Source organism: Eleutherodactylus coqui, chromosome 11, assembly GCF_035609145.1.
Source record: "Eleutherodactylus coqui strain aEleCoq1 chromosome 11, aEleCoq1.hap1, whole genome shotgun sequence".
NCBI lineage: Eukaryota > Metazoa > Chordata > Amphibia > Anura > Eleutherodactylidae > Eleutherodactylus > Eleutherodactylus coqui.
Window position 1 is genome coordinate 50,014,754 of NC_089847.1, and position 25,000 is coordinate 50,039,753.

General features: G+C 42.1%; 1 protein-coding gene across 1 annotated transcript in view; it reads right to left on the bottom strand.

Moving 5' to 3' along the window:
- Window positions 1–2,238: 2,238 nt before the first annotated feature.
- Window positions 2,239–25,000, bottom strand: part of ZDHHC1 (zinc finger DHHC-type containing 1) — a 29,426-nt gene continuing 6,664 nt past the window's right edge. The window contains exons 3-13 of the mRNA XM_066584051.1: window positions 22,827–22,953; window positions 22,078–22,296; window positions 19,980–20,155; window positions 16,983–17,084; window positions 15,602–15,726; window positions 13,259–13,417; window positions 12,126–12,241; window positions 11,644–11,726; window positions 7,004–7,094; window positions 4,417–4,528; window positions 2,239–2,810 (exon numbers count right to left, since the gene is read on the bottom strand). Of these exons, the coding sequence (XP_066440148.1) occupies window positions 2,314–2,810; window positions 4,417–4,528; window positions 7,004–7,094; window positions 11,644–11,726; window positions 12,126–12,241; window positions 13,259–13,417; window positions 15,602–15,726; window positions 16,983–17,084; window positions 19,980–20,155; window positions 22,078–22,296; window positions 22,827–22,886 (1,740 nt within the window). The 5' untranslated portion in view covers window positions 22,887–22,953 and the 3' untranslated portion in view covers window positions 2,239–2,313. The remainder of the gene's footprint in view (window positions 2,811–4,416; window positions 4,529–7,003; window positions 7,095–11,643; window positions 11,727–12,125; window positions 12,242–13,258; window positions 13,418–15,601; window positions 15,727–16,982; window positions 17,085–19,979; window positions 20,156–22,077; window positions 22,297–22,826; window positions 22,954–25,000) is intronic.

The following is a 25,000-nucleotide window of genomic DNA, read 5'->3' on the forward strand; positions in this document are numbered from 1 at the left end:
CAGTCTCGTGACCGCGGGGATCCCGTCACAACAGAGCTGCAGAGTCCTTGCAAACCCTGATCAGCTCTTCCAGTGACTATTGTCACTACAAGGGGATGTTTTCCCTGTAACTGGGGCTCCTATGGATGCCTCAGCTACAGTGGAAAAGTGTCAAATAAAAAAAATTAAAAAAAAGGGTAATGTTCCCCAGTGGTCTTATATGACATCATAGGGAACATAGATATTTATGTAGTTATTTTCTTTAAGTAAAACAAAATTACAGAATAAAATAAAAATATATACCGTATATACACTCGAGCATAAGCCGAGTTTTTCAGCACATTTTTTTGTTAGGTTAAAAAAAAACAACAACAAACAAACAAAAAAAACCGCAATACTCCGCCTCCAGCTGGCATCTGTATCCCTGGCTGTGCGGCAAGTTGCTTGAGACTTCTCCCCACTGTCATCTCCCTGCACTGCTTTGAACCCCCCCCACCCACCCACCCAGTCAGTGCTGTGTCAATAAGCGCTGTGATTGGATCGAGCGCCAGCCAATCACAGCCGTCGCGATCATTCACAGCCATTCAGTGAATTACATCATTGAATGGCTGTGATTGCTTTTATCGAGCGCCAGCTGTGATTGACTGGCGCTCGATCCAATCACAGCGCTTACTGACACAGCACTGACGGGTGTGTGTGTGTGTGTGTGTGTGTGTGTGTGTGTGTGTGTGTGTGTGTGTGTGTGTGTGTGGGGCGGGGGTATTCAAATCAGAGCAGGGAGATGACAGCGGGGAGAATTCTCAAGCAGCTTGCCGCACCGCCGGGGACACAGACGCCAGCTGGGAAGTGAGTATTGTGAGGTTTTTTTAACCTAGTATATAGTCAAGTATAGCTAGGCTTATACTCAAGTCAATAGGTTTTACCAGGTTTTTGTGGTAAAACTTACTGACTCTGCTTATACTCGGGTGTATACAGTACATAAGAAAGAGAATAACCCAAAGCCGACAGCAACCAAAACCGTCACCATATGCGCCGTTATCCAAAACCATACATATTATATATCAAAACGTCCGAAACAAAATGAGGAACCCATTCCCATACTTTATTTTACTGTTTGGTATCGTAGTAATCGTACTGACCCATAGAATAAAGTTATCATATCATTTTTGTTGCAGTTCGTATGCCGTATAAACAAGACGCACTGAAAGATGGCGGAATGTCATTTTTTTTTTTTATTTTACTCCACCTAGAATTTTTTTTACGTTTTTCAGTAAGTTATATGGTACTTTAAATAGAACCATTGAAAAACATAACTCGTCCCGCAAAAAACAAGCCCTCATACAGCGACGTCGATGCATAAATAAAGGAGTTACCATCTTTTAAAAAACAAAAATGGGAGGGAAAAAAAGCCGCGTCCTTAAGGGGGTTAATGGGCAAATACACAAGTGGGATTCCTCATTTAAAATCGTCACCATGAAAGGACATGTCCCTTATTTTTTCCCACATGCAGATTTGAAATCCATGTACGTTAAAAATCTGTGTCATGTAGACTACAGAGTGGATTCCCATTACAGGTAACGGGCAGCAGATGTCACACCAATTCAGCACAGATTCCACATCAAATCTTTGTCAAAACATCGCTGTGAGAGCATACCGTTAGACCCACTGTACTCACATTCATGACGGTGGAGGGTCAGTGTGATGTCACTTCCTGTCAGCAGGCTTGGCATGTGGCAATGAGTTTGGAATGTTTGTATGTAAACTTTTTGGCCTGATTAAGTGGACCTCTTAACCCCCGCAACAAGGACTTTGACATGTAATGTACAAGAAAATTGTTGGTGGATCACTAAGGACCTATCAATCAGATAATTATCGGGGGAAGGGAGGGGGACTTCTACCATAAAGTGGTTAGAATGAGACTGAGCAGCAGTACCAGGCACATCCTCTATAGAATGATCAGAGCTGTGCCTGGTAAACCATGAAGGACACCCCTTCAATCAGCTGACCAGCGGCAGGAGTCGGATCCCTTCCAATGCAATGCTGATGGCCTAGACTATCAATATCAAGCGTCCTGGAAACCCTTTTTATCCAGGGGACTTATCAGAAACTCCCTCTGGTTATGTGGGCTATGGGACAGGGTGCAGTGTCCTTCCGATGGAGCCTGCACATAGGGATAGTAGCTCCCTATATCATTCTTTACAGAGTAGAGTGTCTTTCACAACAGCTATAATTACAGAGAAATGAAACAGTAAAATGCAATATTATAAAATATAAAAAGAATTTATTAAGAATAAAATGCTTATAAGTCTTCATAGAAAAGAAAAAAAGTTATAGCTACTTATCAGCACTGATGGAGGGCAAAACCTCTGCATTAGTGATGGAAAGAACCTGCTCTCCTTCCTTGCCCTTTGCTACCCACATATTTTTGTAGCAGGTCTCCTGTGCTTTGGGTTCACCAACAAGTCCATTGGACACGGGTCTTCCGCTGCTCTCACTGACAAATACAGATGGAGTTTTTGGAAGAAGTTCAAACCTTTGCAAATTTCCAGGCCAGAAGTAACCTTGTCTTGGTCCATGATCACACTCTCTCACTATGTCTTTGGTACTTCTTGGTTTGATAAACAGGTTTTCGCTCATAGAAGAGCTGCCAAGATGTGTCTGGGCTACTGGAATTTCTTCCATGGACTCGGCAGAATCAGAGTGATATTCTGCGGGTGGCCCAGCGGCCTGGATTGGATGCAGGTTAATGGGAGCCAAAACAGGTAAAGACCGTAATGGGAAGTTGGGAGAATGGATGGCCAATCCTGTAGGTGCTGGGGAAACAGGAACTTCTAGAACGAGAGAACATTATTTGTTTAATAGCTTTGCACAATTTACAGCTACTTAAAAAGCTGAACAACTTTGCAGTTACTTTGCCGTTTTGTACAGATTTGCTCTAATCATATCCAAATTACTTTCCACATCTTGGAAAGACACAAAGAAGTTTGTTTCCACTGTGCAGTAAGCTTAGACTAATTGTAAGACTACATCTGAGCACCCAGGATGGTTATCCTTGTGGTAACTTGCAGCCATCTATGTATCTACCCTGCAATCACCTGGGCATGGCACTACATAGAAATGCCTGGTCTGCCAAAGCAAAAGCTATGTACAATCATAGAGGGGTTCGCTTTAGTTATTTAGACTGAATTAGGAGCATCATTCTGTGATACGGCTATGTATTACAACTACATTGCTCAAAAAAAAATAAAAAATATTATTAATAATAATAAATAATAATAATAATAGTAATAAGACTTAAAGGAGTTTCCCGCTGCTATAGATGGTTTTCTAAACTCCTGCAGACTTCATAAACTTACGTGTATGCGCCTACTATATGGTCTGTGGTTTCCACAACAAAGTCCTACCTCTTTTTTCCTCTAACCCCTGCACTTTCAGTATGTTTTTCCATTCGAAGGCTGAAATGGGCGGTCCAACAGAGATGACCACAAGACTCCCATTGTAATGTGAGAAAGTACATCACCCATGACCACCTTACAGTCCTCGGTGTGTCAGCCCTATAGATTATCACAGAGAACAGCTCCGCTGTGATCCTGATGGAGAGGTTGAGTGCAGCTGCAGAGAAAGCCAATAAAGCGTACAATGACGGGCCGAGGCAAGATGAAGTAGGAGTGAAGTCCATCGGTACTATCAGGGTTCACTAAAACTTAGCATGCATGTTGCAGCTTATTGCAGATTTGCAGTAGTCACAGCCATAAGGAGTGTCATACCCTGGTAGCTCCAATGGATTACACCATTTTCCTTGTTTTTCCGGGAAGGGCTTATATTCAAAGCCCTTCCCTGAAAAACAACTGCAGGATGTCGGCAGCTGGATCCCCTACAGCAGCTGTCATTTGTAACAGCTGTGGTAGGGAATTCTTTATTCCTCGCAGGTATGAAGAATTCCTTTGCTGTATCTGTCACAGATGTGGCAGATGCAGCAGTGAATTCTTTTTCCTTGCGGGGATGAAGGAAACATTTGCCGCGGGGACGCAGCAGCGGCAGACAGGTAAATTATATAATATATATAATATTTTAAACACTAAAATCTTATATTTTAATCTTATATTTAAAAGCTCTTCACTGAAAAACAATTTTACAAGGTGCCGCCAGACCATTGTCTTCAATGGAGCTGCTGGCAGCAGCCGCAGCTCCATTGAAGACAATGCCTGCACTCCCTGTGGTGCACCCATGTCCTATCTATGCAGGCACACGCCTGTAAAGTACGGACATGTGCACACACCATAGTGAATGCATTGGTTCCAATAGAAGCGTGTTTTTGTGCACGCGTATGCACGCACAAAAACGCGCTCGTGTGAAGCCACCGTAAGACATGGATGTGCACTTTAGAGCTCCGGAACACACCAACATTACCATCATAAGGTTTTACTTATGTCTCACCATTTTCTACGTGGAATGGAGGAATGACACGGACACCCGGTATAGTCCTAGGTAGTTTAATAGAGGCCTCTGGAGAGATTTTGTTGCTTTTTGTCCTTTTCTTTTTCTTTTTCTGGTGGAGGATAAATTACATATATAACTGATAGTTCACTTAAAACATCAAAAGCCATCAGGTGTTATGCAAGTGTATGGACTAATAACAGGACATACTGGAGGGACACACATGAATGGGAAAGAATTATAAAAAAGTAATGCAAAGAAAAACAGCAATATATCTGTGCGCTACAAGAACATCATTGGTAGCAGTGGGGAGACAAAGTATGTAATAAAAGAAGAAAACAAAACCCCTTACATGATCACTTCCCACCATGCAGTACCGACTCGGTCTTCTATTTACATCAGCTGCAGTGGTGATGGTCGTTTACCCTCATGACCCTTGCAGCCAATCAGAAGCTCGCAGGGACGTCATCAGTGATGTCCCATACACCTGCCTCAGGTCTACAGGACATCACCAGGCCTTCGGGCTGGGTGGTGTCACCTGTCAGATGCTGTGGTCATAGTGAGTATATTACTTTTATATAGTTTGGGGCACGGGGTGAAGGTGTGTAATCTGCTGCAGATCTGCATGAAAATCCACAACAAAATCTGCAGTGCTTTGTTCACATGGCGGAAACCATCAAAACTGAGGTATCCTGTCATGGATCAGCATGTGGTTTCAGCCCGGTCAATGGATCTGTGTACAGAATATCTAACACAATTTCCTGTGGATTGCCATCAAGAACTGACATGTCACTTCGTCACCTGGGTCCACATCAGAAATGCTGCGTGCAGTTTTGCCCATGGACATAGTTAAAACAGTTTGCGGATCTGCTGCAAAATGTGCGACAGAATAATTGTGGATTTTTGACGCACATATCGTGGCGAAAAATTGTGAGACAGATTCTGTCGTGTGAACATGGCGTAAAGCGCCACACTAGGAAAAATGAAAAGGTTAATAGTAATGAACTGCTGTCCACGGGCCGTTTAAGTTTTTGCAGCTCATCTCAATTCAAGTGAAAAAGTGACCTGCCAGACAGCGCCTCGTTTTACGTGGGAAGACTATCAGCTGAATACTTCAATAACGTGAATGCAAACAGCAGTCGTTCTATGTAAATACCAGCATCAGCTCGCTCACCAGTCGCTAGTGGTTAAATTTCATCTCATCTAAGATTAAGTCACCGCTTGATCACAAGTCATCTAGCATAAAGTCACAGACGAATTTGCATTGAGAGCCTCCCTACAAATAATATGTCGGCAAACTAATGTACAATGGGGGAGGTTAATTAAGACCAGCGTCTCATACACCCAGTATTATTCCTGTTGGCACCATATCAGACATGCCACCCCCAACAAGCCACGCCACCCTTTCAGGAAAACTAGATTTTGTGATTTTTTTTACGCTTAAGAAAGAGGATAAATCTCCCCAAATAAGCGGTGTGTAAAAGTTTTCAAACAACTATCGTTTGTACGCTTCAACGACTTTTCTAAATGACTAACTGAACGATAGTTGCTCAGTGACAAATTTTTCTAACCTCTACATTTACAGTGCTATTATATACATTCTATTGTTCTCTGTCATCAGCCATTCCAGGCTGGGTAGAGGCTGATCGTAGGTCTAATTTCTACACAACAGTTTTGATTTATTTTTGTGCTTTCTTCATCCTCCATTGAAGGTAAAAGTCAAAAAGTAAACAAGAGTCATAATTTTTATTATATATTTCCCCCCCCCCCCATGAGATCAGTGATGCTGTACCAATAAATGAGCTCTCTATCATGTATACTATATAAAGAAAAATCTTGCCAAAATAGGTCTACATCTTTTACAGTGAAGATCCCCATCCCAAGATCCTGCCAGAGTTCAGTAACAGAGGTGGTCATTATCTGTGCAGAAATTTTCTGCGGTCACGATCCTGTGACCAATTAGATGTGTGGAAGAAGGAGTCATACCAGCAAGCGAGCAGGAAGGTGCACACGCCGGCTGCTCCAAAAATAAAATCAGAACTGAATGCAGCAGGGCTGTGTGCACGCCTGGCATAGCAGAGCTGTGCGCGCCCCTGGCATAGCAGAGTACAATGTACGTGAATGGGTTTTAAGAAACAATAAAAAAAAAAGATGCTGTATCGGTTGCAGAGAAGTGATGGATTTTCACAGGGGAAAGTGAAAGTTGTGATAAAACTCTGCATCAAAGAAAGTCATGTACAGATTTTGATGCAAATTTATATGTGGAAAAATTCCACTAGCTGCTCTTATATCCTTATAGAAGTGGACTGTTGCCCGTTACCCCCTCAAGCACTTACCCAAGAACACCAAAAAAAATAGAGTGCCACACTGGACCACCAAAGTTAGTGACATTGACCCCTCCTCTTCCTCAGACCACCAGGAATGTTTTAATTAGTATGAAATATCTATTCCCTCTCGTTGTCTAAACCTGCGGTGCGTCTTACAGTCTGAAAAATATGGTGTGTACACACACACAGACACACAATCATTTATTGCTTAAGCATCACTGATCTCAGGGGGAAAAAATAATTTGGTTATTTGTGCTCACCTTCTTTGGCCTCTTCTGTCCTGCTGGTGATGTTCTCGGGTCACATTCAGGGTCTCTACTCTCCTGGTCCGCATTCATGGGCACTGGTGAGCTGCACCAAGACACACAATATTGTAAAATGTCAACAAAGACTATATAACTCATATTGGAGGTCATCAACTAATGGAAAAAAAGGAAAGTACACAAAAAATAATGCACGTACATACAGCAGCTCACTTTTAAACATATTGCAAAATAGACATAGAAAAGTACAAATCAGAATTTTGCTTTACCCACGTACATTACTTAATTAGCATATCTGCCTACCTACAAGTCTAGTAAAACTAAGTAAAAACGGAACAAGGCCAGAAAAGTAGTCAGGGAGCCCAGATCTCCTCCTAGCTCTGATGCCCCCCTTCCTTTGGACATGTGCCCCCAACTGAAACTATATTTACGTTTGCTAAAGATTTTACCAGGAAAGGAAGATTGAAGTCTCTCCAATGGGAGACAATTAAGTTTACAGGCCTGGCAAAGGAAAGGAGCTGTAACCACACTGCGAGGCTCTGAGACCACAATTTGTGATACATAACCAGGAGAAACATACTCTAATAAAGGCTTACAAGTGGTTAATCCAGAGGAAATAAAATGGTTAATAAATAGAGATGAGCGAGCATCGGTCTTCTCGAGTAACTGATAACTGATTACTCGTCCAAGCAAATGCGGCAGAGGCGTGTGGGGTGGGGGGTGGTGGGAGAGAGATCTCTCTCTGTCTTTCTCTCTCCTGTCGCCCGCCACACCCCCGCATTTGCTCGGACGAGTAATCAGTTACTCGAGAAGACTGATGCTCGCTCGAGTATCAGCCTTAAACGAGCGTGCTCGCTCATCTCTATTAATAAACGAAATCTGGCAAAATAAAAGGGTATATTCACCATTGTGACCACCTGCTGTACATTGCTGAAGACAGTGGTTAGATAAACCGACAAGTCATTGCTGCGGCCAGGTAACTAGAGCCCAGCAGGGAGCTGAGCTGGCGAATATAGCTTATTTTCTACACTTACAAAAAAAAAAATCTTAAAATGTGAGCCTACACTTTCAGATGACTTTTCAGATTTCACATTAGGAATAACACTATTTCTGGACATATGACTTGTATCCTGCTGTTTACACCAACTTTCTCCTCTACAGTGTGCATCTCTAATTCTCAGTTCTCTCTGAGCTCGTGGTTGGAGACTAGCTGCTATGATGTCTTCCATACACTGTACAGAGAAACCAGCAGGTTCTGCTCCCAACTCTCTGTGGCACACACAGATAAAAGGACATTAGCATGAAAAACTGTGTAAAGCAGTAATAAGAAGTGAAGATGTGACTTAAGTAGCTGTAACACAGTAAATAATTTAGCAGCATTCATATCTATGCAAATATCTCCCTCCTCTTCCCCCTCCGCTCTCCATAGACTTCTGTGGACAGCATATGACAACACACAACTCCACTTCCTGTTATGCATCTTTGTGTCTCTGTTACTAGAGGTAGACTTCACATGACAACAGGCAGTGGATAGCAAATTAGAAAAGGAAGCCTCCTAGTGGCCAGCACGTTAGAGCGATTTTTCAGCACAAAAGCATCATTTTAGATAAAAGGATTTATACTTTTGTTAGTTATCATATTGGATATCATGTTCACACACGTTGTCTCAAAGAACAATGGCCACTTAAATTACAATATAGAACACTGATGTTCATGTATCAAATCTAGTATAAAGAAAACCATCCTTGTCTTCCATATATGATGGACTAGCTGATATACCCGACTTCACCCAAGTTAATTTGGTACTGGTGTTTATTTGGTGTTCACACGGAAAATCTTATGAAGTCGTGGTTACTTTAGAGATACCAGAAAAACATATGCTCACCATTTTGCATAGTTCTCTGCGTTACCCCGGAAACACCACGTGGAGGCAACCATGCGATGTTTCCTTTATATGAAATGACATCAGGAAGTGAGAGAATTAGATTCCATACGTAAAATTTGGACACTAATTCTTTTGCACTTAGAATTGAATAATCGAGTTGGGACCCATTAACTTTTCCTATTTATGACATAAGCAATGCCCATGCCAAATTTCAAGTTTCTATGACATCGGGAAGTGAATTAGATTTCGTACGTGAAATGTGGACGCTAATTCTTTTGCGCTTAGAATTGAATAATTGAGTTGGGACCCATCAGCTTTTCCTATGTATGACATAAAGCAATGCTCATACCAAATTTCGAGTTTCTATAACACCGGGAAGTGAGAGAATTAGATTCCGTATGTAAAATTTGGACGCTAATTCTTTTGCACATAGAATTGAATAATCGAGTTGGGACCCATTAGCTTTTCCTATTTATGGCATAATCAATGCCCGTGCCAAATTTTAAGTTTCTATGACATTGGGAAGTGAGAGATTTAGATTCCGTACGTACAATTTCGATGCTAATTCTTTTGCGCTAGAATAGAATAATCGAGTTGGCACCCAATTACTTTTCCTATTTTGGAGAGAATCTATGCTTGTGCCAAATTTCATGTTTCTAGGACATCGGGAAGTTGGAGAACTTTTGGCGAGTCAGTCAGTGAGTCAGTGAGTCAGTCAGTAAGTGAGTGAGTCAGTGAGGGCTTTCAGCCTTATATATATAGACTAGCTGATATACCCGGCTTCGCCCGAGTTAATTTGGTACTGGTGTAGGTGTTCACACGGAAAATCTTATGAAGTCGTGGTTACTTTAGAGATACCGGAAAAACATATGTTCACCATTTTGCATAGTTCTCTGTGTTACCCAGGAAACACCACAGGGAGGTAACCATGCGACGTTTAATTCATATAAAATGGCATCAGGAAGTGAGAGAATTAGATTCCGTACGTAAAATGTGGACGCTAATTCTTCTGCACTTAGAATTGAATAATCGACTTGGGACCCACTAACTTTTCCTATTTATGACATAATTAATGCCCGTGCCAAATTTCAAGTTTCTATGACACCAAGAAGTGAGAGAATTAGATTCCGTATGTAAAATTTGGACACTAGTTCTTTTGCGCTAGAATTGAATAATCGAGTTGAGACCCATTAACTTTTCGTATTTATGACATATTCAATGCTTATGGCAAATTTTGTTTCTATGACATTGGGAAGTGAGAGATTTAGATTATGTGCGTAAATTTTGACGCTAATTCTTTTGCGCATAGAATTGAATAATCGAGTTGGGACCCATTAGCTTTTCCTATTTATGACAATCAATACTCCTACCAAGTTTCTCGTTTCTATGACACCGGGAAGTGAGAGAATTAGATTCCGTACGTAAAATTTGGACGCTAATTCTTTTGTGCTAGAATTGAATAATGGAGTTGGGACCCAATTACTTTTCCTATTTTGGAGAGAATCTATACTTGTGCCAAATTTCATGTTTCTAGGACATTGGGAAGTTGGAGAACAGTCAGTGAGTGAGTCAGTGAGGGCTTTCGTCATACATATATATATATATATATATATTTAGCTCTTTGAGAAGAGTAGAGGACAGCCAAGAGAAAAGAAACAAAAAAAAATCACGTCCTCACTTTCAAATTTATGCCTATATATATATATATATATATATATATATATATATATATATATATATATATATATATAGGCATAAATTTGAAAGTGAGGACGTGTTATATATATATATATATATATATATATAACACGTCCTCACTTTCAAATTTATGCCTATATATATATATATATATATATATATTAATTATATAGGCATAAATTTGAAAGTGAGGACGTGATTTTTTTTTGTTTCTTTTCTCTTGGCTGTCCTCTACTCTTCTCAAAGAGCTAAATATGGACAATCTATCGACTATGGCCCATGCTCTGTTCCCCAATGAGAGCAATTTAAAGCTGTCGGGAACCAAAGCAGATTGCCACATGACTTTAAAGGGGTTTTCCCAGGACTAAGATACTAATGGCTTATCTTCAGGATAGGTCAATCAATATCAGATCGGCGAGTGTCCACTGCTTAGGGACTCTGACTATCAGCTATTTGATGAGGCCGTGGCGATCAAGTGAGCACCGCAGCTTTTGCTCAGGCCGTGGACATCACATTAATCTGTCACATGGCCCAAACGCAGCTCAATCCAATTAATCGGGGTGAGCTGCTACAAAATATATGGCACTGTGTCTGGCAGTGAAGTGGTCACAGCACTCACCAGCTACTTGGCAAGGATTGTGTGGCAATCCCCCACCGATCTGAAATTGATGACTTATCCTTAGCATAGGTCATTGATAGCTTAGTGTCAGAAAATCCCTTTAAAAGGGAAACGGTCACCTCGGAACAGCAACATAAACCAAACTATGGAAGAGCACATTCACGTCACTCAAGAAAGACATATTTTTGTGCTCAGCGCCATCTTCACCGGTGAACACAGTGGGAACCAGTAAGCGGGTGAGCATAAAAAAAAAAAAATACATCCCGACTCCCCGTCACCTTCCGGAACAGCACTGTAACTTAGTTTATGGCGCTGCTCCGAGATGACAATTCTATGTTACAGGAAAAGGTTCTGCACTTGTGGTTCTACAGCAATCACAGTGAATTATCAGTAAGTTCCATCTTATGGCGTAATGTAGATGTTCAGTAGACTCACTCTGCATTTAGAGATCCAGATGAAGGTCCTTCAATTAGAACATCTGGATTAGTGTAGATCAGACTTCCACCATAGCTCTCATTCTAAGGAGAAATGCAGAAAGATAACCATACAGCAAAGAGTGCAAAAGATAGAAACAAGGTGAAAGCTAAAACCTTTGGCACAGTTAAACTAGATGACAGATCTAGGGGCCCTTGTTAGGCTCCAGTTGGGTGACAGATGGACCCCCCTCCCTGTCTTAAACATTCATATATGGTAATCATCAGTGACTGCAGCATCAAGGAGTAAAATGGCTGGGTTAGGAGCCATCACCAATCCCAGTGGTTGCGACAGGAGAATGGCTGTGTAATACATACCCACTCCTACCACCAATCTCGCAGGTTACTTGTGAGAAAACCATGACTAAACATCATGAAACGGATCGAACAGCCGCCCATGATCATGAAGATTTTTATCAAGAGTTGTTAAGGGGTTTTATTTACCTGAGCCCGAACTGTGGGAGGCGTTCCTGCAGCCTCCAGCTCCCTGCTGTTTGATTTCATCTCCTGCCTCTGTCGCTGGTGCATTATATATTCATAGGTGCTAAGTTTATTCCACACTAGAAAAATAATGGACAAAAAGGTTTTTCTAAAAAATGTATTTATATAAATGGGACGATGAATATCCTGATGCAATGTCATTAATATGAATTACAATAATAATAATAATAATTCTAATTTCATAATGCATTTGTCTTTTAAAAGAATGTGTGCCCAGTGTAGGAATACATCTCACCTACTCTGGCAAATGCATAAATAGTGGTTAAGGGTAGGCAATATGGTTTCACCTTAAACGTAAACTCTACATTTTTGAAACCCTCTTTGGGGGCTGCGTACAGTAGTGACAGTCATGCTGATTACAGTAATATTTCTGCAGGGTGAATCTGTGCAGCAGTTTGGAAGAAACTTGGATTCTACTATTAGCAACCGCACACAGAAAACATGACCAACCCAACCTCCAGCCACTGATTGACAGCTATCTCTCTATGCACAATGAGTGGCAGGAGGGCTCGGCTGCAGCTCATGACTATTAAGGGCTAGTCCTCCGTGTGTGGCTGCTACTAATAAAATGCAAGTTTCTCCCAAACTACTACACAGTTATGTACAGCAGACATATCCTGTTAATCCCCATGACTCATGATCTTATGCGCCCCCAAGAGAGGGCTCCAATACGATGGTGACAGATTCCCTTTAAAAGCAGCGAGTGCCAGATTGTAGAGGTGTATATCAGGTGTAAAGTACCTACAGTACATATTCTCAATTAAGTAGCAAAAAAAAAAAAAAAAAAAAAAAAAAAATTGAAAATTATTTTTTTTAAATCTGCTATTAACATAAAAAAATACACTCGCAAAACTAAAACTAGTGGGCAATTTTAGTTAAAAAAATAAAATGTTGCCGGAGTCTAAAGTCCTACACTTGGAAAAACTCAAAAATGTGTAACTGTGCCCTCAAATACAGGAGTAAATAGTTGTGTTTCATGTTGTTTAGTAAATTTAAAGACCCTCTTTTCTATATTTTACATAAAAGGCGTCTATCTTGTACCTTGCAGTGTATAGTCTTACAAGAATGATACTTACAGAGGTAGATGTGAAAGCAGAGTAACTGTCCTATTAGCAGGATTGTAATGACTCCCAGCACGCAAACAAGAGCTGCCAAGCCCAAAATGACAGATGCTTGGGTTTCCACTGGTGCTGCAGGGAGGAACACAAACCACACGTCTGAAAGATTCTGGATGGCTAGGAAACAAGGAATCACGGTTATCATCTGAAAATACATCTAGATAACGATTGCAAATGTTGTGAAATACAGTACTTTAAAGTCCAAAAGTTTATGGAAACCTCTGTATGGAAAAACAAACAAAAAAACTTTTTGCATTAAGTTTTTTTATCCTGCATTTAAAAAGCCTCATACTTTGTTTGCAGGCTTTCCTACATTCAAGTGTCTGGCTTGGACGCATTCCCAGCACTGAACAACTAGTCTCCGTCATGAACCTTCCTCCTCCCGTCTTTCAGAGGCTGTGCAGCATAACCACGCCCACTCAGTAATACACAGCTATATCTCTCCCTCCATCTCATCCTCTCTATGACTAGCTGTTTGTTCTGTTCCTCCTCACTGTTAAGAGCTCCTGATCTTCTCCACCATCCCCAGCACTGTCATACAGCCCTCTTTAATAGCTTAATGGAAAGGCAGTGAATGCAGCTTCACAGCAGGGAAGAAGGCAGTTTACTATGACAGGCAGAATTTGCTGAGATTTCAGTCCTCCAGTCTGCAGTGTCTTGGAAAACAATACAAGCATAGAAATCAAACAGACAATCTGCTTTTTTTATGTAAACTAAATTACAAAAAGTCTTAATTTCCAAAAACACATTGATAAGAAAGACAGAATGCAAAAGGTGTACATAGTCTTTACATAGGAGTAAAGCTTGTCCTGCACATTGTAGTCAAAACCCATGCAGCAAATGCTGTCTAGCTTAGGGCCTCTACCACTGCCATTCTGCACCAGTCAGAGAGCATGGGACGAGAGCAGAGTCAACCACTTTCAAGGGTAAGGAAAAAAGGGTCTCCCTTAAATGCCATCTTTGTTTATGGCGTTAGGTCCAAGCACCCAGTGTAGCAAAAGGGGCTTTTAAAACAGGACATCATCATTCCCTTTGAGCCCTGTATTCTACGTTTTGGGGCTCAAAAGGTGAGGGAATGAGGAAACAAGAGCTGCGTTTCTTACGCACTGGGCGCCCTGTTCCAGTGCCAAGTCCTTGTGAAGTTGGTGCATGCCAGCAGCTTGACTTTATGCACACCTCTCAGAGATGAATGAGAAATACATGCACAAAAAGAGTCAAGCTGCTAGCATGCCAAAGCACTAGAACATGGCGCCTGGTGAATATGAAACAGCTCCCGGGACTCCCGTTCTCTCAACTTTGAGCCCCATTACGTAGTTTATGGATCTCAAAAGGTGATGACAGATTTCCCTTTAGCTCAGCAAGGTAGATATGATTATGCAGTAAATGCTTTTGAAATCTGTTGCAATATCACAAGAGGGTAAGTGGAAGAAAAAAAAAACAACACATTTTCTAAGGCCAAACGCACACGGGCGGAAACTGTAAACAAATCACGGCAGGTCCTATTTCTGTGCGAGCCTCGCAGAGGCCCACGCGGAAACGTCACTGGTGGCGCGCCGGCTGCAACTCTAATCTGCATATCTGCCTGAGATGTAGATGCATGACGAGTTTTGCAGCACAATGACAACTCCTCCTAGATGCTTCATTGTTTTTTGACTAATAGTGTAGATTATTTCCAATGTTTGGCTTTGATAAACAAACATACTCAACACTTTATTGTTTTACACAAAAAAAAAAACAAAAAAACAAAAAGACAAAAAACACACATCACTTTCTGTAAGAAGAGTGAGACATTTTATAAAAAGGAAACCGTCACATCCTATGAGCCACAAACTCAAAAGTTCTGGGCCTTTACTACAAGTGATGTGATTTTTATACTCATCACCTACCTGTTCCCTTGCTAACCATGTACAAAACCACTGCAGGGTGTACAAAGCACACCTCTCTTCATTTTGTGTGTATGCCCAAGAGAAGAGGCGTCTGCTCAGTGCATTGAGCGTATACCTCTTCTCTTGCTCCATACACGGAGCAGGGGTTTTGCGGGTGGTCAGTGAGGGAACAGAGACAGGTGAGAATTACACACAATCAATCACAACCCCAGACCCAGCGATCCCTCTCCTAGAAGCACAAAACTTTAGTTTATGGGGCTCATAGAACAGCACAGGTTCCCTTTAAATTACAATTCATCAATGGGCTGGTCCCCCCCCCCCCCAAGTGTTGAGGAGGACATTTCTAACGTCTTAAATCCACATTTCTATCACCATTGTTATAATAAAAGCAAAGTAACAAAAGAAGAAAGATCACCATTGAAATGCTGGTCGCTTCTTAACGTTGCTGGGTCGACGAAATATGCAATAAATACATATGAAGAAATGGAGCTCAGCAAGGCTGTGCCAAGGAATGCAGATGTAAGACAGTTGAAGAACAGCCTGAAACATTGGAAAAAGCAGAAGCCTCTTTAATTTCCCAAACATTAGCATATACATTATCAGATATTTAATCTGAAACCCAACATTGGGCCCAATCTATAAAATAACTTCAAAATCACTGCAGAAAGCTGTACCACCACCGCAAAGACCTGCATGTTTATATAAGCAATTTTATTCATGGCGATTGCCAATTGTTCAGAGCGTGATATAATTATACATCTCGGGCCACATTTATATAGATGTGTCTGTGTTGCACCCATAAATTTAAAAAAAAACAAAACAAAACACGTGCAAAACACATTGGAAAACACGTGGACACCCGTCCGTGTGCTCTCTGATGTTCATGCAAATCAGAAAGAAGAAACAATACCTCTGCAGTGCCACCTATTGGATGGCAGCATTCCTGCAAATCAATGTCCAACCCTTTATACAGGTCTGTAGAGCAATGAGTGGGAATTGAAAACCAAGCCAGATTCTATACACAGACAGCCGTTTCAGGGGTTTTTGCCCCCTCATCAGTGTGCAGTAGGATCCTGGCTTGGCTAGCGACAGGCCTGTGATGCCGGTCAAAGGGTATGGTCTCTCCTTGAGGAGAGCACCTAGAAGGTGAGTGAGGAGACTTATAAGGCCATTCATGCTTCTCTGAGTAATATATGCAAATGAGGAAGATTATTGCATACACCTGTATAAAAGGTCCGACATTAATTTGCAGGAATGCTGCCATCCAATAGGTGGCGCTGCACAGGTATTGTTCCATCTTCTTCATTTGCATATATTTCCCAGAGGCACATGAATGGCCTTATAAGTCTCCCCAGTCATCTTCTAGGTGCTCTCCTCAAGTAGTAAGAATACCCCTCCCGACTCACTTTCTTTTTTTTTTTCTTGAAAAAAGATAAATGTCCACCCCCCCGCCCTTCCCTTCCTTGTTGATCCTTTCCCGACTCCATAATGGCAGTCAGAGTAATTCCCGGATCAACGTTTAAAAGTTCCTACCCAACTCCAAGACCCGGATCAGTAACTCTTAGTTATTTAATGTCTATATCTTGTAATATCATAGCGCTCTAAAAAGACGTCTAGGCCCCTCTTAAACTCCTCTATAGATTTTTTTTTTATTTCTTATCTTCTACCCTGCCTGTTGATCCAGCCTCTGCTTTGATCTACCATACCAAATCCTGACTTAACTCCTACTGTGGCCTGGTCAGAGGGTTCGCTCACCAGTCACTATACGTATTCCGTTAAAGGCATGCTCCTCTTACCAGTAATTCTTTCCTCCCACGCAGTTATTGAGCCATTTGCAGTGGTGATCAAAATTACTGACACATTTATTGCATAAGCTGCAGTGCTTTGATTTGGCACCCCTGCGGAGAGAGAACAGCAAAATATGTATAACCTGTGAACTATAGATACAGCAAAATAATTCATGCACATGAACATAAGCCAACACTATAAAAACGTACAAAATGGGTTTCATGTGGACAGACATAACATTTCTGATTAACTCATTAATGGGCATAATGCAGCAATCCAGTTTTCAAGAATACACATCAGTACTAGTTTGTGATGTAAACCTCGGCCATGTTACCCATCTTCCATCTTCTGATTTCTCTGCTCCCCGGTAATCCCCTATTATTAAATGGGAAAGCTAACTCTGGCCATTTGAGCTAGGGGCGCAACTACTGGGACTGCCACCAATCACTATAAAGGGGGACCCCACCTCTCACCACAACTGCTGCAACAATGACTTGTAAAGTTCAGCGGGCAAGCATGTGCCCTGCCGCTAACAAACTATGGGAGTTACAGAATCAGTGAGGGTTAACCGAACTAACTAGATGACTTCCAATTGCTTGTCAGCTACATCCTGCATATTCAGGGTATGTATGGAGGGGGAAATCACAGGTCGAACCCGCTCCATACAATCTGGAAGACAATTGTTTCTTACAGCAGACACCTGCCCGCAACAGCTCAAATAAGCTGCAAAGCTTATCGGACAGGTTAACCTTTAAATGCCCCAACCAATGGTCAGGGGTCCAGTATGGCCTCCCGTGATGACATTGTGTGTTGCCGTACAGCTGTCATAATGGACGGGGCCTTCTGAAAGGCCCCAGGGCTGCTATTGCAGATCGCTATAGCATTACATCATACTGCAATCGGGCGGGCAGTCTATCAAGCCACCCCACGGGGATGGCTTGATAGGCAATCTGCTAAGACAGCCCTTGGGCCTTTCAGAAGATCCCCGGCTGCCATGACACCCGCATGGCTTCCTGCAATCTCATCGCAGGGGGGGTGAGGGGGGGGGGGGGGGGGAGCGTACGGGACCCCCAAACATTGTTCAGGGAATTTAAATGTTCGGGGAATTTAAATGTCGCTGTTGGAATTGACGCGGCATTTAAAGGGTTAATGGTGCCAATCAGCTGCACGGCTGATTGCAGTTATTGCCGGCGGGTGTCAGCTGTAGTAAACAGCTGACGCCCGTGCTGTATGAAGAGGGGTCGTCCCGCAATCTCTCTTCATACATACCCTGACCCCGCAAGGTGTAACTGTACTTCCTATAGCGGGAAGGGGTACTTTTTATTTTATTTTCTGTGGAAGCATTTAGATGCAAGGGTCAGCAATGACTGCAGCATCTGTGGGGTTAAATAACAAAGAGAAGTAATAAAATGAGCAAATCCTCATCATTTCACTTCTTTTCTGGGGAAAAAAACCCCATATGTAAAAATCAGAGAGCAAATATGCTCTCTAACTGATGTGTGGGGTAAGAACCTGACCACCAATTCATGTCACCCCTCCACAGGGATAGGGGGATATACAGGAGAATCACAGATCTTTTCTGCTGTGGGCTGGTCTCCCCTCTGTACACACTAATAACTGATACCTGTAAAAATCAGTAATCCTGACCCTACTTCAAACAGCTGTAGATCCAGTTCTGTAAGGGCTATGGACAAAATGAAGAGAATACTCACCTATTTTGGCGGCTCTGCGTCTAGTGCTGCACCCCTGGAAGAAGCAGTGGGCAGTCAGTGCTATTCATTGTGAGGATGGCTACGCACGGGACGGAAATCTTGCGGCTTGGCCGAACCGAAAAGTCGTAAGATTTCCAAGAGAGAGACGCAGCTTCAAAAACCTGCAGCATGTCACAACGGGTTTCGGTGTGTTTCGGACACCAAAATTCCGTTGCGGCTTTCTCTCCCCACAGAGAGGAGTGAGGCCGTAACGGCAAAAAAAAAAGAATTAACATGCTGCGGCTGTCAATTCCGCGCTGCATCATCGGTTCTGCCGCAACGCATTAGCTGCCCTGTGTGGACGAAATATTTGCAAAATCTCGTCCACCTAATCCCGGATTTAGGAGCTGCGGGCGGATTTGCCACACAGAAATACCGCATGGAATTTCTGCAGCAAATCTGTCCTGTGTGAACCTAGCCTGAATGGACGATGTAGCTGCAGTGCGGGAACGGAAGCCGCTGGTATAGAGAAGAGTTATTTTGTCTTTTTTAACCCTTTATTGTTTTTAATGTCCAAGAAAACCCCTTTATATTTCACCAGACATTGTTAACTTTCATCACGATTTCCATAACTGATTAAAAGTAGACAGGGACAAACATTCCCCAGCAATCCCCACTACTTCAGAGGACTAGTGTGGTAAATCTGCTTTTCAGGTGTTTTAGTGTAACATTTGTGCTCCTAGAAAAGGCACACAGAGCTCACCTACTGTAAAATGGGGTTTTATAGGTGACATGAACCTCGCACACAGATAGTCCTATGTCACCTATAAAACCCCATTTACACTGATAGATGATCGCTTAAAAAAAAAAAACCAAAAAAAAAACAACCCATAAACGACAGTTTGAGTGATCATCTTAGCATAGTCTATAGTAGCCTTAAGAGCTATGCAGGTTGAGCGGGACACTGCTGCTACCATTTGCTTATGCAAAACAGCTGTATTGTACGCCAAACAGCTGTATTGTTCTCCGTGATTACAGCTCGCGTCCCACTGTGAACTACCAGCGGGACGTGAGCTGAAAGAATATTATCAGCGCTGCTGACTGTGATAACAGCCTGCACTGCTGATAAGAGTTCATTGCTCAATTCTAGTGATCTTGAATTGAGCGAGGATTGACTCGTGCACGAAAACTGCACGATGTCTGTGCATTTAAACCCAGTGATTCTTGCTCAAAAGACCGCTTTGAGCGAGAATTGTTGGGTCTAAATGGGTCTTAAGACTAGTACACAAACAAGACACGAGAACTTCTACTTACACATCCACCTCACAGATGTAACAATGCATGTTTTCAATGACATGAGCATGCTTGGTCCTATCGAACACAGGAAGTGGACCAGGGGAGCTCTTGGCACGTACATTCTCATCTGCTGGATCGATGGTTACAGCCAGGAAATGGACAATCAAATGTAAGAAGAACAGCGCTCCCATACACTGAGTAGAGAAGATTAAGGAAGAATAATGTAAAAGTGTACATCGGCGAGGACACATGATGAGAACCACGTATAAAACCAATTTGAGCACCGCCACACTTTGCTTTTATTAAAAAAAAAAATATATATATATATATATATATATATATATATATATATATATATTTTTTTATTTTTTTATTTTTTAGAAAAACTGTGGATAAAGTGTTGAAATGCACTGTGTACACTCACCAGTCTTTTTCAAAGCAATTTCCTGTATCTCTCTTGGTAAATTATGCCTTTAATTACAGGATGCATAAAATTAAAGGGCTTGTCCAACTTCTAGCTGTTTTTCTGCAGGAAGCAGACAGCTCTGTACATTGCACAGTAACCAAGTTGGGTACTGCAGGCTAAGTCCTATTGAACTAAAAAGAACTCAGCCTGCAGTACCAACCCAGGCCACCTCGCAATGTACAGAGCTGTCTGCTTCCTGAAGCACAACAGCTAAAAGTAGGACAACCCCTTTAAGCTAGCCACTCATTATATACATATAAAAAAATACTGGCTGGGGAAACAAACATTGGACGTGTCAAGTGGCCCATTCCATCTCCTAGTAACAGTAGATAAGTACGCTTGTTCAATCAGGGTATACATATTTACAGGGAATTGAGGGGCCATAGCTCAGGGAGAATAAGGTGACCTAATCCAAAGCAATGGATGTGACTGTCGCTGTTTTCATACTATCTGTTTCATGGATGAGAAATAGGGCATACTAATACAAGTCAGCGTTCATTGTTATAAAGCCTTGTATAAAAGGGTCTGACATTGTTTTGCATAAATGCTGCCTTCCAATAGGTGGCGCTGCAGAGGTATTGTTCTATCTTCCTCATTCGCATAAAAAATTTTTTTAGAGGAGCTTGCATGGCCTTGTAAGTCTCCTCACTCACCTTCTAGGTGCTCTCCTTTAGAAGTGACAATACAATTCCCAACCCACATCTATAGGCCTCTCACTAGCCAAGCCAGGATCCTACTACACACTGATTGAAAATCAACCCGGATTATATACTATTACCAATTATTGTCATAAGGGCCTGTATAAAGGAAGGGTCTGACATTGATTTGCAGGAATGCTGCCATCCAATTGGTGGCGCTGAAGAGTTATGGTTCCATCTCCCTTATTTGCATATAAGGGGGAAGTAACAACGGAATGGCAGAACGCAGTAAAGGAGCTCCGGCATTTTTATTTAATTGGGAATCCAAGTATTTACTAACACATATCAAGAGAATGGATACCCTTTAATACAGTCATTATGTCACAATGTGTAGCCTCATAAAAGAGGGTGACTAGTCGCTAGTCCGGGTTTGCAGGAATTATTTTTCTGGCTTTACTAGACTGTAAACTCTAATAAATACATTGTTTCATCACATATTGTCTTTAAAAAAACTCAAGTGTAAAAACCTCCAGTGATTCACCAGCATGACTTCGGACTCGTGAAAATATTTTTGTAATGCTGTGAGGCCTGCAGTTCTATTTAACGGTTTTATTTTCTGTACATTGAGTGCATTGTGCGCTCTGCCGAACTGACAACTATTACATAATGCTATAAAGGAGGACACTCCCTTCAGGCTGGTGATAATAATAGGGAGAGCAGGGGAGAAGTAGAAATCACTGTTTCGCTACTGATCTGTCAACAGGTTATAAACTGCCATTTATAGCAACCTATAATCTGCTAACCTGAATACCGAAACATACATGGTACAACGGCCTGTGCAGGGGAACGATAACAGGCGTATCGGGGCGGCCCTGAATGCCATTATAGAAGACATCTCATCTCGCCATAACATCAGGAATGTGTTCGCTTGCATCTTCCCTCTATATAAATATTTGTGTAACCTTATAGCTTTAGCATAAGACAATCTTAGTCATTCATATTAAAAGGATACGACATAACCAGCAGCTAACCAATGCCGAGGCAGGAGCGGGACCAGAATTCCAAATCCTATGATGGTGAACAGAAGATAAGTGAGCCAGGCCACAAACTGTAATGGGTGCGGTGGCCAACTCCAGCCATTCTTCCGAGAGTGTTGAGGGGGCTCCGTTACAGTGCTCTCCCCCTCCTGGTCAGGCACAGTCTTACCGGATGGCTTCCTGCAGACGGTCATCTAAGTAGAAGTGAAAGTGCCATTATTTTACATACTTATTTCTTCAGCGTAAATAAGTAAAGCTTCATTTGTCAATGATATACACTTAGAAAATACCAAGAACACACTTGTTAAAAGGGTTTTCCGGGACTTGAGTATTGATGACCTATACTTAGAATAGGTCATCAACAGTTGATTGGCGTGGATCTACCACTTTGAATCCCCACCAACCAGATGTTCACCAGGCACACGGTCATTGCTTCTGGCTCTGTAGTGACCCATGTTGGTATTGTGGGGGCTGTTCCCATTGAATTCAATGTACTGTGCCTGCACTACCAAACCAGGCGCCTGCACTATGCACAGAGCTGTATGCTTCCAGCTCTACCTGCAGGCCCAGTATCAGCGGTGCCCCCAATCAACCATTGATACGCCATCCTCAGGATAGTTCAGAACAGTTAGGTCCCGGACAATCGGTTTAGATATTATGTCGGCTATAGACAAGTACTTCCCAGATCTATTAAGACATGTAGCAAATAAACGAGAGCTCTTACCGAACTCAAAGGACATGATGGACATCCATTGATTTTTGTTGTACCTTCTCCTTTCAGCATCACTACAGGGAAAATTTCACATCGCCTTTCAATCTGCAGGCCGGTTCCCAAGACAATAAGAGACCATCTAAAACAAGATGACAAAAGGGTTTGATTCCCCACAATACCATCTTCTATACTGAGAAAATCGACAGATTGGTGTCCGATCTACACCATCTCAACAACTAGTAACCAGTGGTTGGTAAATGTATTACGTAGGCCGGGCTCACACTAACGGGTAAGATTCTGCATGCAGATTTTCACAGCGGAAGACCTGTGATCATTCGTGAAAAGTCATTGCAGATCACGGATGCAAGCGTACCGCCCGCGCAGAAGAAAGATTTCTCACTCCTCTCCAGCGAGCATTCTGGCTTCACCATCTAATTTCCTATGAAGTACTGAGTGTTTTTGCCGCTCGTATGCAATGTTAAATGCATATGGGCAACAGAACACTTGCATCCATTAACTTCAGTGGAGGCTGTCCGCGCAAAATCTGCAATTCCTACAGGCATGTCTGAGCGAACCCGCAACAGTTTATGCCTTTTAATGCCCGCGTATTACCATGGATGGGGATCTACAATTCAAATCCGCCCGTGCGAGTCTGGCCTTATGCAGTATTCACTCAGGTAAATTCAGTTTTGGTCAGTAAGAAGCGGAATGATTTGCGTGAAATAAGGATGTATTCACACGGGCAACTTTTTTTTTTCCCCCCAGTATGAGATCTGTTCGCTCCGAGACCAAACTCACATGAAAGGGAACCCAATCATTTGAATGGCTTAATTCACACCAACTTTTTTATTTAGGGCTCCTTCACACCGGCGATCACAATATTGCCACCAGAAAATCGTGGCAAAATTGCCATTTTGTCTGAGGGCCAACTATGTTTTTTTTCTTGCAAAAACATTACTGCCACTTGCAAATTTTCTTGCAATAGACGATAGGATTTTCTAATGTTAAAAAAAAATGCAAGTTCGTGTTTTAAGTTGCGATAAAAAAGGAGGTTCCGTAGGGAAACATAGTTGATAAGGAGCAAAAAAATACAAGATGCAGAAAGATAGGACATGCCGCTGTTGTTTTTTCATGCAACATCGCATGAGTGAAAAGAATCGCAAATGTGAAGGAGACCATTGAAAAGCATAGGTTTCATAATTCTGCATTAACCCCTTGAGTGGCGGGTTTCCTACCACCCTGTCGTGCCCACCAGGGCAGGTTTTTTAAAATGGTCTAATCATTGAATTTCAACTAATTTTGCAGTTGCGTCTCAAGAGCCATAACTTTTTCATTTTTCCATTGACATGGCCATATGAGGGCTTGTTTTTTGCGGGACAAGTTGTGATTTTTTAAACAGGGGGAAGGAAAAAAAGAAATGGGGAAAAAAGAAAAAAAAGGGGCCATGTCATTAAGGGGTTAAATAATGCATTAACTTCCTTCTCTGGGTCATTACGACGCATGGATACCACATGTGTGATTGTATTTTTGATTTTTTACAAAGTAAAGGGAGACAAGTGTTTTTATAATTTTTTTAATTTTTTATTTTTTTATTTTTTTTGTCCCTTTAGGGGACTTCCACAGGGACCCATCAGGACCCCTGATCACATTCCGGGGGTCCGATGGTGACAGCCCTTTACATGCTGCAGTCACATAGACTGCAGCATGTAAAGGGTTAACACAGCAGAGATCTGAGGTTTTCTCTGATCTCTGCTGTAAGAGCTAGTACCTAGCTGTCCTCTGACAGCCAAGCACCAAGCTCTCCCTGCCACAGAGACCATCGGCTTGCTTCTGACAAGCCGATGGTCTCTATGGCAACCTGTAAACAAAGCAGGAGATTGCCGGCATATCGGCAATATCTTCTGCTGGTTTTTCAAAGCCCTTGCTTTGTTCTCTGTGGGACTGTGCAGGCAGAGCACACTGTCACAGCTTGTTGCAGTGTGCTCTGCAGCTCCCATAGTGATACATAGCCCGGAAATCTTCCGGGCTGTATAGCTATGGGCAGTGGAGCTCGTCCCGGAAAATTTCCGGGCGTGCCACTCAAGGGGTTAAACACGATTTTATTGTCCGTGTGAAACCGACCTTACAGTGATTATTCGTACTCTATATTACTAGGTCTTATTTTCGTATGATTTTTTCCAAATTAA